This window comes from Macrobrachium nipponense, chromosome 7 (genome assembly GCF_015104395.2).
Source record: "Macrobrachium nipponense isolate FS-2020 chromosome 7, ASM1510439v2, whole genome shotgun sequence".
In the NCBI taxonomy this organism is placed as follows: Eukaryota; Metazoa; Arthropoda; class Malacostraca; order Decapoda; family Palaemonidae; genus Macrobrachium; species Macrobrachium nipponense.
In genome coordinates this window covers 97,729,943-97,744,942 of record NC_061109.1, presented here as the reverse complement: position 1 = coordinate 97,744,942, position 15,000 = coordinate 97,729,943, and the positions used below count along the sequence as shown (strand labels likewise).

Here is a 15,000-nt window from a genome sequence, read left to right as displayed (position 1 = left end):
CTTCCAAGTAGTACGTACGTAGTCCAGTGCACAGCTGTCGTCTGATCACTACTCATATGATTAATTTTGTATATAAACAAAAGTATGTATATAACTGTTAACTTTGTATATAAAAGTATGTGTATATAACTGTATGTAGTATTTGTATACGATGTAAATATGTATAAGCCTAGTATTTATGCATTATATTATTAAAGTGTTTGAATGATGCTAAAGTATTTCAATATCCGAGGAAACAGTAGTAAATTTTCCCCACAATGAGTTTGGGTGCAATGTATATCTAAGATGACAAATTAAATTATAAAAGCCTTTTATGTATAAGCTAGCTTTTGCAACAACATATCTTACGAAAAAATTACTTATGTGAAGATGGTTTTTAGTAGTACAAATGATAGTTATTGTATCGTTAAAAAATATCAAAGTGAACGAAGTCGCAAAGTCGATTCTATGTCATGTTTTTAAACTTTAACGTATAGTGGTATGAAAAACACCAGTGTGTCGTAGCGATGCGTCATCAATAATAAGTGGTCATGAAATTACCCACATGTTGTAGCGATACGTAATCACAAAGTACAAATCCTTTCCCGGACCATCCTCAGAATTTTACGACTCTTCAACTTCAAGATCGATATGGTAAAATATATTATATAGTCATACTTATTGTTAAAATTCACAAGTTGAACTGCAAAAACATTATTATATTTTGATTGTTATGTACATATATTTTTTGTGTTTTACGGGAATGTTTGTTTTGAAAAAACAATACCTATTAGTGAACATATGGTATTAATTGTCCACTATTTTATTATAGGTGATCTAATTATCTCACATTCATTTAAACAGTATTATATTAATATTTATTTAAATAAACTGTAATTAATAAATTTAAAGAAACAATAATGTTTGAAAAAACATAAAGGGAAAAAAAATGTTTTTGCCTGCAGTAGTGGTGTTTTGTTTGTTTTATTTGATGCATCTTGACCTCACATTTCCGAAATCTGAAAAATTCCAAAAACCGAAACATCGGAATGTGTGTGTACTGCACATTTTTTTAAACACGCACACAATGTCTACACATTTACTGCAAATTACAGTACGTACGTATTATTCCTGAGAGAGAGAGAGAGAGAGAGAGAGAGAGAGAGAGAGAGAGAGAGAGAGAGAGAGAGAGAGATAGAGAGAGAGAGAATGATTAAGGACTCCAAGATGTGTTATTTTTACAATTATTTTATTATCTTGGGATTTTTTTTTAATCTTGAGATTTTCTATTCAATTCTCGAGATTAATAGAAAATTACCGTAAATTGACTAGCATCAGCACCACATCTGAATGACTCGGCCATTAGCAGGCTAAACCACCAACCCTTATGAACTTGCATGATACATGAGATACATGACAAAACACAAAACCACTGTTTATTGGTGAAAATTTGGGGGTCGCACGATATGGGAGATTGCACGTTATTCGAGTATATACGGTATGTGATTTTTTTTAGCCTTTTATGGAACAAAATCTAGCAAGAAATTGCCATTCCCAGTTGGCAACACTGGGACCTACTCACGTTGTTTGTTGTTGTTATGAAATGTGGTGTGCGGCGCGTTCTTTAAATTGTACCATATAAACGAGTTATTATGTGGCATCCAAAAGCCCTGATTCTTTACTCTTATGGGAAAGACGCCTAAAGGTCAGATGAAGGTTTTTACGTGGAATATACTATTAACGTGTTGTGACGAAGGGAAGAGATGTTTCGCTGCATACTGTTGGTAGCATTATTGTTATTATATTACTGGATTGCACTGCAAAATCGTCGCCATCTTTTATCAACATACATTGTTGGTGAGTACCCATATGATTATTTACATAATTTTGATAGTTCTCTTACACTCATCCTCTCTTTCCTTGTAAAAAAAAAAAAAGAGGCCCACCATGCGTATGTAGGCTTCTAGCTGTAATCCCTAGGCTAGTAAGGTCTACATATGTACAGTAGTACATATGCTACATTTATTTTTTAAGCTAATTTTGTACAATAACTTTAAAAACTGTCTTGAATTTAGTTTAGGTGATAAGTTGAAAACATATTTGGTGTTTGAACTAAAGTAGGCAGTTATAAACATTGGAATAGTGGTCTTGGGTGGGTTAACTATTAAAGTAGGCAGTTTTAAGCAATTTTTGAGGGGGGTATCAGGATAACACGGGTATTTACTTATCACGGGGGGGGGGGGGGTTCTGGGCCCTATCCCCGTGGATAAGAGGCCCCACTGTATATAGTATATATATAGTATATATATATATATATATATATATATATATATATATATATATATAGATATATATATATATATAGTATAATATCTATATATATATATATATATGTATATGTATAAATGTATTATGTATTGTATATATATTAGATATATATATATATATATATATATTATATATATATATAGTATATATAGTATATATATATTATATATATATATATATATATAATATATATATATATATATATATATATATATAAATATATATATATATATATATATATATATCTCTTTTTTAGGACAAGTTCCTTGTTATTGCAACAATCATGGCATACATTATTAAAACGGCAAACCCTTACTCCTTTCATAAGTCATATGACATCTGGTAGGCAAGTACAACGTGGCTTTCTTAGGAAATGTTTCTATCAAAGAAATCCCTGAGTGTACAGGGAGGTCATCATAAGCAGTATTCCTGAAACACTATTGCCAGAGCTCGAACAAATTCATCTACACTGTGTATCAGTAGGTGACGTGGTCCTGACCACATAGGCACTTCTGTAGAGAACCAGGGGTCTTCCTGATGTGGTGATCATGCTGAGATATTGCCGGGAAAGGCACAATAATACAGTAGCCAAATCTAGTGTATCTGGGTAAGTCACCTTTAAAAATTACAGTTTTAAAAAAATATACATAAAGTTTGTTTGTTGTTTCCTGTTCTTTGTTACCATTGTTACCAAATCTTAACAGATATCTGGAATCAAGAATATGGTTGATAACTTGTGACTTATCGGTTGTTAGGATTGATTTATTAGAAGCTAAGCCCTTTTATCACCTATCAATTTCTTTTATAAACTCCTTTGAGGACAAACAGCAGCTGCTACACTATAAAAAAAAGTTTTGACATGCAAAAACCCTATTTTCCTAGCCAAAAAGGCATGGGACTGGGGTGAACATTTATCCTGCACAGACCTGGCATAAGTAATGAGGAAAATGGCTGACATAAGCGCTGTTGCCACATCGGTGTGTGAGGGATAAGTAATAAATCTTCACAGTCGCTGTAGACTAAGAGATAGTCCTCTTGTCTTGGGTCCTTTATATTCTTTCACCATGCCAACATACACTATTCTGGCCTATACCAACTGGAAGAAAATTCTTTGAGATTGGTTGGTCTGTTTTATAGAGCCCAGAAGGGACCATGAAGAGTAACTCCTGTAAGAACTAAGTGGCTACCAAAAATATTTTTGAGCCATTTTTGGGGAAAAAAGTGGTTTTATATGGTATTTTCTAATATAACAATTCTATATCTATTTTGCATGTCTGAAGTAATACAGTAGTGTACAATTTATCTGCCACAGTATTCCAAGTAAACATCAAAAGAAAGAAGTAAAACAGAAACAACTAACCTCTTACAAACTGATGACATGAATGATCATTTTGACATTCTAACATACTGGATGTTAGAATTTGATCCACTGCCTCCTGAATATTTTCTAACAGTTCCCGATGATGAAAGCTTAATACTTGATATTTCAAAGCATAGCAAGTATGTCGTCTCAGAGTTTTCAAACTGTGTTTTATTGCTGCCTGTCCTCCCTTTATAAGTCGATATTGAAACAAACAGGTTTCTGCGTCAGTTAAAAATATTTGGAAAGACTTACTTTTCATACTTGCATATCTGAAAGAAATGCAATCTTAACAGCTTTCAACCTCCAAATCATTCACATAAAGGTTACATTTCTACAACACCTATACTAAAATTATGCATTGTCAAACTTCTTCTAAACAGAAAAGCCTTTTACTTTTGCCTGAAATTTTTGCTACATCAATCAAGCAACCTTTCAAGTGACCTAAATATAAAATTCAAACTGGCTTCAGTTTCCATTATCCAAATTCTTATATTTTGCTTATGCTTCAATAACCAGTGTGGTTAATCACATCCAACTAATCATTAATATAATCAATCAAATTTATCCTGCAAGAGAAATTTCCAGTATCACATGCTATACTAATTAGCTGAACTGTCACCACCCTGCAGTATATGAATGAGAAGAGTAAGTACATATATGTGACTTTTTTTAAATAAAGTTAATTTTTACACAACTAAACTTTTTATATGCATTTTCATGTTGGTTACAAATATTATACACACTATTTTTAAATAGTTTGGTTGACTGACAGTAATGCACATGTGTGACCATAGGTCTATGAATTCAGGTATGTAAGAACTTTATTGTTTTTGTAGAAATGGTATGTCTGCAAAGACTCGGTAGAGTAGGGAGATTATCTTTAAAATAGAAATTGCTTTGTTTTCATGAAAATGCTAGCAGGAGTAAAGGTAGAAAGAAAACTTTTAGACATAAATTCTAACAATACAAAAAACAAGATAACCCCTGGTCAGTGAAGAATGCCAAGTTTGGTCCTAGCTACCTAGAGCTGGGTTGGCATTTCAATTTCTCCCAGCTCAGAATAGCTCTCAGGGTATCCACCAAGAAAGTCAGCAGATCTGTAAAGCACTTTTCCTGAGGTCAGACTGGGGCCACCAGGGTCATTGTTGCACTGGCTAACTGACAAGGCTTGTCTATAACAGTCATCATTGTCACATTCGCCAACTGACAAGGCTCATCTTTAACAACCATCACGGTCACATTTACTAACTGATAAGGTTTGTCTATAATAGTCATCAGTGTCACATTAGCTAACTTACAAGGTTTGTCTATAACAGCCATTATTATTGAAAATAGAAGGAATGCATATCCCACAAGGTTGTCCCTGGGTAACACCACCTAACTTTGAAGATAAGCCACTACAGTACGTATAATTTTTCATCATAATGCCCAAAACTGCTAGGCATGTGGCTAAAGAGACTAATCTCAACTCTAACAGATCAATGTGCACGATTCTCTTTTTCCCAGAAAAGCAGGCGTGATCTCTAAATCCAACAACAAGTATGTAGCCCTTTTCTCTCTTGAGATGTTCATGAATAATAAGAGTTCTTACACTGGTGGTGCAAAAGACTCCTACATAAAAGTTTTCTGCATTCTGCCAGCAACTGGAGGCTGGAACTGGCAAATCATCATAGATAAGTTGAAGGAGATTTGCATCCTCATTAGATGGAATTGCAGAGATCTTAGTTGTATCCAGCAGTAGAGGTGTCAAATGGTCTGAAAATCTTCTACAAAAGTAAACAAAAGTATCTGGAACCTTACTGAAAACATGAAAATCAAATTGGAGTCTCTGTACCTTCCTGCTTTAAGAGAATTATGGAGCTCTTTGATGGATCTTGATCAGAATTTTCCCAGTTGATAACTAGTTGAAGTACTAGCATTAACTGAAGATTGATTTAAGGTTTTCTGGTGTTGTGACTTCAAAAGTCATCAATGCCTATGTCATTTGTTGAAAACAAGTTATTAATACAAAGTCAATCTGGCACCACATAAAATGAATAGCACAACAAGATCAGCTGAAATAAATCTAAAAATGCCACTGGCATCACAAGTACATCCTCTCCAAAATTCTTGGTAAGGATGTACGTGCCAACCTGACTACAAGATCAGGGCATTTGGTCAACAAATGTGTTATAGTCAATCTTCACCATAAACTAAGGAGGTACTGGAACAGAATAACTCTGGGGGGCAGAAATCTTATCAAAAGCCAGTATGTAAGATACTGTACCTTAACAATCTCATGCCCTCCTGTGGGTCAAAACAGAAACTTAGCCTGGTATAATAGTGAATACCTGTAGGAATATCACAACCCTAAAGCACACAGCTCTGAATTGGTAGAACTTGCCAAGCCATGAGAACGAGAAACTTCCTTTAATGCCAATGAAAGGAACTGAAAATAACACCTTAGTGGTCTACAGACACTAAAAGCTACCTTTTCAGATACAGCCACCAATTGATGTTATTGTTTCTATAAAAAAAAAAAAGTCATTTGATGATACTAATTCAATGGGCTTAGGCCAAGGATATGTCTCCATTCTTCCATGGGTTTGTGGACTACAATTGTAAAAGCCTCTAAGATTGGTCATCTACTCCTCTATAGCCCCTTTATTTACCTATTAACTCACCTAATTGTCTAATGCAAGGAACTTCTCTAAGTTCTTTGCATAAGTCTCAAGCATCTCAATCTGGATTGACTCTGGAGGCAATGGAAGCTTGCTCCAAACTGGGCAAACATGCTTCGATGGTGAGGCAAGGGTAGTGTGAATTTCATCTTGAGGAGAAATAACAGCCAAACCATTTAGAAAAACAGGTACATACACCCTGAACAAAACATTAACTGAAACACTGTATTAAGAGCAAAGCCACAACAAATCAGTAATATTTCTGTCCTAAGCAAAGGGTTACTTTATTAAATCAAAGATTATAAAAATATATGCGTACTATTCTTTATTTTAAGGGTAATGTGTTAAGCTAACTTTACATGAAATTACAGTAACTTTAATTTCACTTAAAAGTTAGCTTACTACTTATAAAAAGACAACTCTCCTCTCTCTCTCTCTCTCTCTCTCTCTCTCTCTCTCTCTCTCTCTCTCTCTCTCTCTCTCTCTCTCTCTCTCTCTCTCTCTCTCTCATTCATAGTTAGTGGTATATAATTTTCATCTGATCTATTTTTACTTTTAGCATCTAGAACTGTAAATGCACTGTTCTAAAACACAGACATAACTTAAGAGTTATATTAATCCGAATAAAAATGATATTGTTATTGTACAATAAAGTTTCATACATACTTACCTGGCAGATATATACTTAGCTATAGACTCCGTCGTCCCCGATAGAAATTCGAATTTCGCGGCACACGCTACAGGTAGGTAGGTCAGGTGATCTACCGGCCTGCCGCTGGGTGGCAGGAATAGGAACTATTACCTTCTAAGGACAGATTTTTCTCTTCCACCTGTCTCCTGAGGGGAGGCTGGGTGGGCCATTCAATCGTATATATCTGCCAGGTAAGTATGTATGAAACTTTATTGTACAATAACAATATCATTTTCATACATTCAACTTCCCTGTCAGATATATACTTAGCTGATTGGCACCTTTGGCGGTGGGTAAGAGACAGCTAATTACTGATTAGACAGGTAAACAACATATGTTGTAGGTAATAAATAAATAAAACCTTGGTTCCTATGTGTTTAGACGAAGGGTTGACCTCCTAGCTATTGCTAGGAGTCTGCTTCGTCTCAAGAGCCTCAGCGAGGATTGTGGACCTATGGCTAAGAGTTCTTGTAGATCTGTCAATGGGGTCTTATCCACTTACTTGACAGAATCTAATGGTTATTTGTCAAAGGGGTCCTATCCACTTACATGACAAAACACCTATGCCTACTGGCATAATTAAGGAGCACAACACCGATCCCGATCACCTGATCCTAACACGAGGGTTTGTGCTTAATTTGAAAAGAGCTATCCCCAAACTCATTTCAAATAACCCAAAGAAAATAGTATACTTATGTTAAAATAAAAATTTTTAACTCACTAGTTAAGGATCAGTGTCGGCTCCCTATCCCAGCAACGTATCCGTAGACACGTAACCAAGAGAGAAGGATCTCTCATAGGTCAACTTGACCTCCTTTGTGCAAAGAGAAGACAACACAGAGTTGCATCTCCCGTAAATTACAGCTAATATGTCTCTCACGACATATTGTTATGGAAAGAACAAGAATTGTTAAAAGCTCGCACTTCAAGCGCTTTTAATTCTCAGCTGTTTGAAGGAATCATCAAGTTACTTAAGAAGTGCTTAGAGATCACACTGTTCCAAAGAAGACCAGGGCTTTCTTTGAAATTGATCTCTTCTGGATGAAGCCTAGAGCCTGGCTTGTGCCTGGCTGGCGCCTCGCGCCTGGCTGGCGCCTCGCGCCTGTCTGACGCCTCGCGCTTGGCTGGCGCATGTTGCTTGCCTGGCGCCTGGCGCCTGGCTAGCGCCTTGCGCCTGCCTGGAGCCTCGCGCCTGGCGCCTGGCTGACTTCTCCCCACTTGCTGGAGCTTCGAGCTTGTTAAAGAGTCTCGAGGAAACTGGCGATGCCCACATCGGACACTTTTTCCGATTTATTTGCCTCTAGCGCATCTGCGCCAGGCTGGAGGCACGCTCCTTCTCCTCATCAGACAATGACAGTGTTTATTTGGACTGTCTTCCTCTGGCGTCTTTACGCCTGTTCTGGTATTTTGGCGCCTGATTGGCGCTACATTGTCCGAAAGTCCTTAACATCCACAATCGTTTATCAGGAGACTGGAGAATGGTGGAAGAAATTCTTTCACTTTGAGCTTTTGGTCTCTCCGGTAAGGGAGGTGATTGTAATCAGCTACATCCAGTAGACGATAGGATATCTAACCGTACGAGAGATAAGAGTCTTCCTCCGAGGAGGGTCCTTCTTGAATACTTCCGTGCTCACGAGATCTCTTCTTACATGTTGAAGGGGTGTCTCGTTGCAGAATCTTCCCTATCCTTGCCCGAAGGAAGGGAAGAAGCCTGGAAGTCGAAGGAGACTCCGAGCTGAAATTGGGAGTACTCCTGATTTCTAGCTCTTTATTGTATCCCTCTGAACACCTTCTGGGAAGCATTTCGAGCCGTCATCGCATACCAAAGACTCTGCAGGCAAACGTTTGAACCATTCTACTGTAGATGAAAACGTAAGTACTCTGCCTGGACAACGAAACCTCTATCTGAAAACATTGAATCAGGAATAGGGGGTTTCAGTTCTTTGCTAGACATACTATGCTGGCAAGAACCCATTGTCTAGTCTCCATAGAATCTGATGCGAGATTCCAATGCTCAAAAAATTCACTTGTCTTCTTGGTCGTTTAGGACCCAGAGAAACAAAGAATTCCCTCATAAAAATTTCTCAAAGAAGTTTGATGAGGAGCAGTTCCATCTTGTCGGAACATGGAATCTGTGGCCACAAAAAAGATCCCATTAGAAGTACATGATATCCTACTCTTGTCATATTAAGGTATATATCGTATAAGATCCCGAAGATCTTAATCCTCTGCTATCTCCAATTCCCTTTGTATAGACAGAGTATAGCCTTTTACTGCGTTCTTTGATAGCAGATATATACAAAGGTGATTCTTCCCTCTGAAAGGGAAGAAAAAACCGCTATGTGGTTCACAGAGGTATCGGAAGAGGACAGTTTCCTCATTCCCTCTAGCACGATCTGCAGCAATTCTATGTCTAGGCCATGACTATTGTCATCTACCTTGAAAAATCCTCTACTTGAAAAATCCTCTCATTTATGTCCACTTCTGGTCAGTCTGCATGCAGACAGACTCAGAGTGGAGAGGTTGTTAAGGTCCATTTAATAATAGATGCTGATAGAATATCCAGACTCTCTTGGAAAAGACTTCCAAAAACATGCTGTGAGAAGAACGTGACCTCTGTGAATCCAACCTCTCTGAAGCCAAAATGAGGCATAAAGTATTATCCTCTCTTTCTTTGACGCCCTTTATCTTAAATTCTGTAAAGAATTTATATTTATATTTATATTTAGGGGAAAAAAAAGACTATAGTATATTCCCTTTCTATAAAATAAAGATGGCGTATATTGCTACCTCTCTTGGTTCGAGGAAAAGGAAGCATTCTATAGGAAGCCTGTTCGTCTTCTACCTTGCTAAGAGATCTATGAAAGAAGACTTTCCGCAGGTTCTCACAACTCTTTCCAATAAATGTTAGACATACGTTAACAGTTATTGTCGTCGATCGAGAAGGTTCTCACGGACATGAAATATCTTGCATCGAACCTCTTAAGGATCGTTACGTTTCCCTGTCTGTTTTCCAAATAGGTTCTCTTTTTTAACGCGAACAGGAGCGAAAAAAAGAGATTCTCGATGCTCTTTGCGATATGAGAGAGTCGTGGAATTGGCCTAAGTGATAAAAAGGGTAACGAAATCAGGAACGATTCTTGCCGTTACCGAGCCTGCTGTCCGAGAGGCTACTGGATTCTTAGGTTAATAACTCGCTAAAACGAGACAATATCTTGGATGGTGCTCTTGGCCCATTGCGCCAGGCTGGCGCTTCTGGCGCAATTTTGCGCTAGGCTGGCGCTGCGCCAGGCTGGCGCTTCTGGCGCATTGCGCCAGGTTGGCGCTTCTAGCGCTTTGCGCCAGGCTGGCGCTTTCTTCTAATTCTCTTTATGTTATTTAGTGTCAGAACATCTGTGCCTTTATGGTACCCGACCTCCTTTCACATGTTAATTCCGTTCTTAGTAGGAAAAAAACTCTTTATACGAAGTATAGTCCATTCAGGGAAACCATTTCTGCCACGAAGAGAATGTTTCCCATCCCACTCATCCATCTTCTCTTGAGCAATATCGATTCTAAAAAGGTTGTGTGCGTTCTCGAAAGACTTGACCATACCGTAGTCTTAAAGTGAATTCTCTACGACATCCATCTTCACTAAGCATGTATTCTAATAAGCCATGCTTTCGTTAAGCATGAGAGCATTATATAATATAATGTTCTACTGCTTAGAATCCTTTAATAATGTACCTACGGTAAACAGCATTGAAAGGTTATAATATCTTTCTTATTGAAAGCTTCTTAGCAAAGGCAGACAATATTTTATTTGTGTTAGCTTAACTATCTCCTCCATTCGAGACTAAGTCCATGATTGTGGGGGGATATACGGTTAACCCTTCGATCCCGTTGGAAGAGAAGATGTAATCGACTAATCATGACCGAGAACCGGAGGTGGTACTGTATTCAGTATTGGGCCTTAGAATGACAGCCCGGCAGTCTCCTCGCTGCCTGACTGCATTCATCATGAGTTGCCAGTTAACCTTCATTCAATGAAGGAATATAATACAATTATTCTCGAGCCTAAGGAAGCTCTTAATAATGCAAATTTAAGCCAAACAACCTTTGTTAAATACCGAAGCTGAGTAGGTATTGTCGTAACAAACCTTTTAAGCGAAGTCCTTACCAGGAAAAACCTGTAAGGATATAGTTAATTCCGTAGCGAACCACAAAGGCAACTCTGGTATGGGTATATGACTTGTCATTCAGTAGTCGTATACAGCAAGTCTTGCTACTACATTCTTTTCCAGAGAGAGAAAAGGAATCTTGCCCTCTTCGTTCTTTTCATCAATAACACGAATTAGTATTAGTCGAAAGAGATCGCAATGAAAACTCTAGGATCGAAGAGAATCCCTCAAATTTTTATTGCTCTTGGATTTAGGACCGTATTCTATGCCTCTATTATTTGGAAGAGCCTCTAATCAATGAATGAGAGCTCGTACAAATCTTGTTTAATTTGCAAACGATCCTGAGAAAAAAACTCTATCATCATCTAAGTCCTCCTGACAAGAATGACGGCCGCCTGTGCAACATATTGCATTCTTCTCAGGAGACAGCTGTGCTTGCAGCAGATTTCCACCCGAAACGGACATATCGTGAACAGGACGACGGCCGCCTGTGCGGCACCTTTCGTCTCTGTCCAGAGAAATCCGCTCCTGTCCAAATCATAAAGAGACGCTTCCTGGTTGTTTATTTCTCCGTATGATTCTTTTGAGGAAGATCTTGGCGCTTGGTTGCTTAACCGTTGCCGAAAGTCCGGTTTGTTCAATGCGCTGTGGACGTATCTGTCCGTGCTCGGACCGTGTCGTCTGTCCGAGCTGTCCACCTATGGAACTTGGCGCTTGGCTGGTGTCATTCCAGTACGACACCTCTGCCTGTCCGTCTTGTCCGCTTCTGGCGCCTGTCGCCGGACGGAGTTGCCTGCGGCACGAACGTTTTGTTTTGTCCAATCCCAGGCTGTCCGCCTTGTCAAGGAAGGTTGTCCGCAATCGGCACGATCGCTTGGACACAGTTGTCCGCATAGGAAATATCCGCCTGTCCAGGCTGCCCGCGTCTGGCGAATGGTGTCTGGTTGGAGCCGTCCGCGTTGGACACTTTTTCCTGTCCGAGTAGTCCAATTCTGGCGCCGAGCGCCTGGGTGGTTCTGTCCGACTCGGACACTCTTCGTCATTGTCCGTATGTTGCGTCTCAATCCTATGAGTTTTCGTCCTTCTTTCTTTATTCGCTCTCGTACTCGTACGAGGAGTAGAGGAGATAAGTCTGAGTCCAGAACGCCCGTAGGACGAGATCTCTTAACAGGAAGAAAATCGTCCTTTCTCCTCGGAAGGTCTTTTCCTCAATACTCCTACTAAAGAGGAAATTTGTTCCTGCATTTTAAGTAGGAAGTCCGTCGCAGTTTCTTCCTTTTCTTTGCCATGAATAGGAGAATGCGCTCTGGAAGGCGTAGGAGATCGAGATATTGTCCTCTTGGCTCTTTTCCTCTCGTAGGGAGAATCGTCCGGGAAACGTTCCGGGCTCGAGTCCAACGTCGGCAGCTTTCCAACTCCTATTGATCGGACACGACAGTTCGTCGGAATTCCATCCACTCTTCGAGGAGACGAATAGGAAGACGAAAAGCACTCTTTTAGGATGCCTTTCCAATGGCGATCCTTGGCAGTCTGGGACGCTACAGATTCTGCCGAGGGGACGCCTGACCGGTGGGGATTCTCCGTAACCTCCGTACGACTGTCGACATTCCTTCTCCTCTGGGCCTGGGAGCTTGGAAGAGGTCTAGGTCTGGAGCGAGACAGAGCCGATCGGAACGCACCCTCCACTATTTTAGGACGCCTTTCCAATGGCGAACTTGGCAGTCTGGGACGTTCTACAGAGTCTGCCGAGGGGACGCCTGATCGGTGGGGATTCTCCGTAACCTCCGTACAACTGTCGACATTCCCTTCTCCTCTGGGCCTGGGAGCTGGGGGAAATTGAGAGGTTTAGGTCTGGGAGCGAGACAGAGCCGATCAGACGCACCCTCCACTTCAATGGGGAACACTATATTCACTTCTTACCTTTTTAGAGCTCGCTTTGAGCTAACTCCATTATCTTCAAATTTGCATATATAAATTTGTAGTTTCTGTGGAGTAAGAAGGTGCTGAGGATGCAACAATACTAGTACTGCTAATACTCTAACTGCTCGTTAGCACAAACGCTATTAAAAGCTTATAAAGTAACGTATCTAGTTATATGCTTTTCTGACTTCCTAAGTAGGAAATTAAAGTTTAATATTTCCTCAATAAAGTTGTAACCTTTATTACATGAATAATGAATAAATATTAATAATTCCCTTTATTGCAAACTATGTGAGTGTCTACCGATAATTTCGGTAGTTTCAATTAGTATTTTCTTCGAAATTTCGAAGCGAAATTCATTAAAAGTTAATAAAAGCGTATGCCGAACCAAAGACCCAGTACTTCCCCCTGCAAAAGACAGCCCAGAAAGATCGATGGCGATGAAACACGAAAATCAAATCAGGAGGAACCGTAAACGTATGTTTACAGTCCAAACGATAGAGAAAAATCTGTCCTTAGAAGGTAATAATTCCTATTCCTGCCACCCAGCGGCAGGCCGTAGATCACCTGACCTACCTACCTGTAGCGTGTGCCGCGAAATTCGAATTTCTATCGGGGACGACGGAGTCTATAGCTAAGTATATATCTGACAGGGAAGTTGAATGTATGAAAAGCACTGTTTGTTCATGAAAAGGAATTTCAGAACAAGAGAAAGAGACAGAATAAAGAATTTCTTAAAAGTGGCTGAGAAGACTTCTAAAAATAGATCAACTTCAAGAAAAGCTCTCTAAAATGTAAATGGAGTTCTAATAAAAAAATAATAAAAAAAATAAAACTCAATTTATATGTACCTTAAAATGAAGTGAGAGGTACGATCCCGCTGTGAGCCATCAATGAGGCATTCAGAATTGAGTGCAAGGTTTGGGTTTGTGATGAAGATCTTTTTCATATGTTCTTCATCTAATACTTGATGGATCTGTTGAAAATATACGTATACATTATGTTTGATTTTCAAAAAAAATTACATGGAAAAATAATGTTCCCAAAAATTCTAGTTTGCATAAAAAATTGGTAATTTCTCAGTTATTCTAAAATTATATGCAAACTGGTTACACACACACACACACACACACACACACACATATATATATATATATATATATATATATATATATATATATATATATATATATATATATATATACAGTAGTACCTCGAGATACGAAATTAATCCGTTCAGTTGCGCCCTTCGTATCATGAGGTTTTCGTATCTTGGACCACATTTTACATGTAAAATGGCTAATCCGTTCCAAGCCCTCCAAAAACACCCCAGTAAATTTCATAATAAAACTAAATTGACCTATAAACAATGAAATACTACAACAATTTGGACCATTCAATACATAAATTAAAAACAAAATGCAAAATAACCTGTAAATAAAGTGTACGTATTAGTGTACATGGTATACAAGAAATACTGTATGTAAAATGTGGAAGCTTACCTTTCGAGTGAGGCTTTCTACGAAAGTGGCGGCAGAGGAGGAGGAGGACAAACGATTGCTCTTTATGAAAAGCGGCTAGAACATCCTTAATTTCTGCCTGTTTTTTTTTTTTCTTTTTTTGTTTTTAACTTTTTTTTACTTATTTTTTATTTTACGTAGGTTTTTTTTTTTTTTTTTACAGAATTTCAACTTCATCACCACTTTCAACTTTCTGTTTTTTCATCACTTGGTTCTTCCTTTTTGCTTACAACTTTCTGTTTTTTATCACTTGGTTCTTCCTTTTTGCTTACTCCTGCTAATGCTAAAGAACGACTCAGGCAAACGTCATCGAACTGCGCAAGCATACGACCTGTGTGAGCCTTTTCGGGGTGTCTTTTTTCTATAAACGCGTAGTGTT

General features: G+C 38.6%; 1 protein-coding gene across 1 annotated transcript in view; it reads right to left on the bottom strand.

Annotated features, from left to right (window-relative positions):
- Positions 1 to 15,000, bottom strand: part of LOC135217266 (uncharacterized) — a 152,181-nt gene that overhangs the window by 126,225 nt on the left and 10,956 nt on the right. Inside the window, 2 exon segments of the mRNA XM_064253007.1 lie at positions 3,668 to 3,939; positions 13,953 to 14,077. Of these exon segments, the coding sequence (XP_064109077.1) occupies positions 3,668 to 3,939; positions 13,953 to 14,077 (397 nt within the window).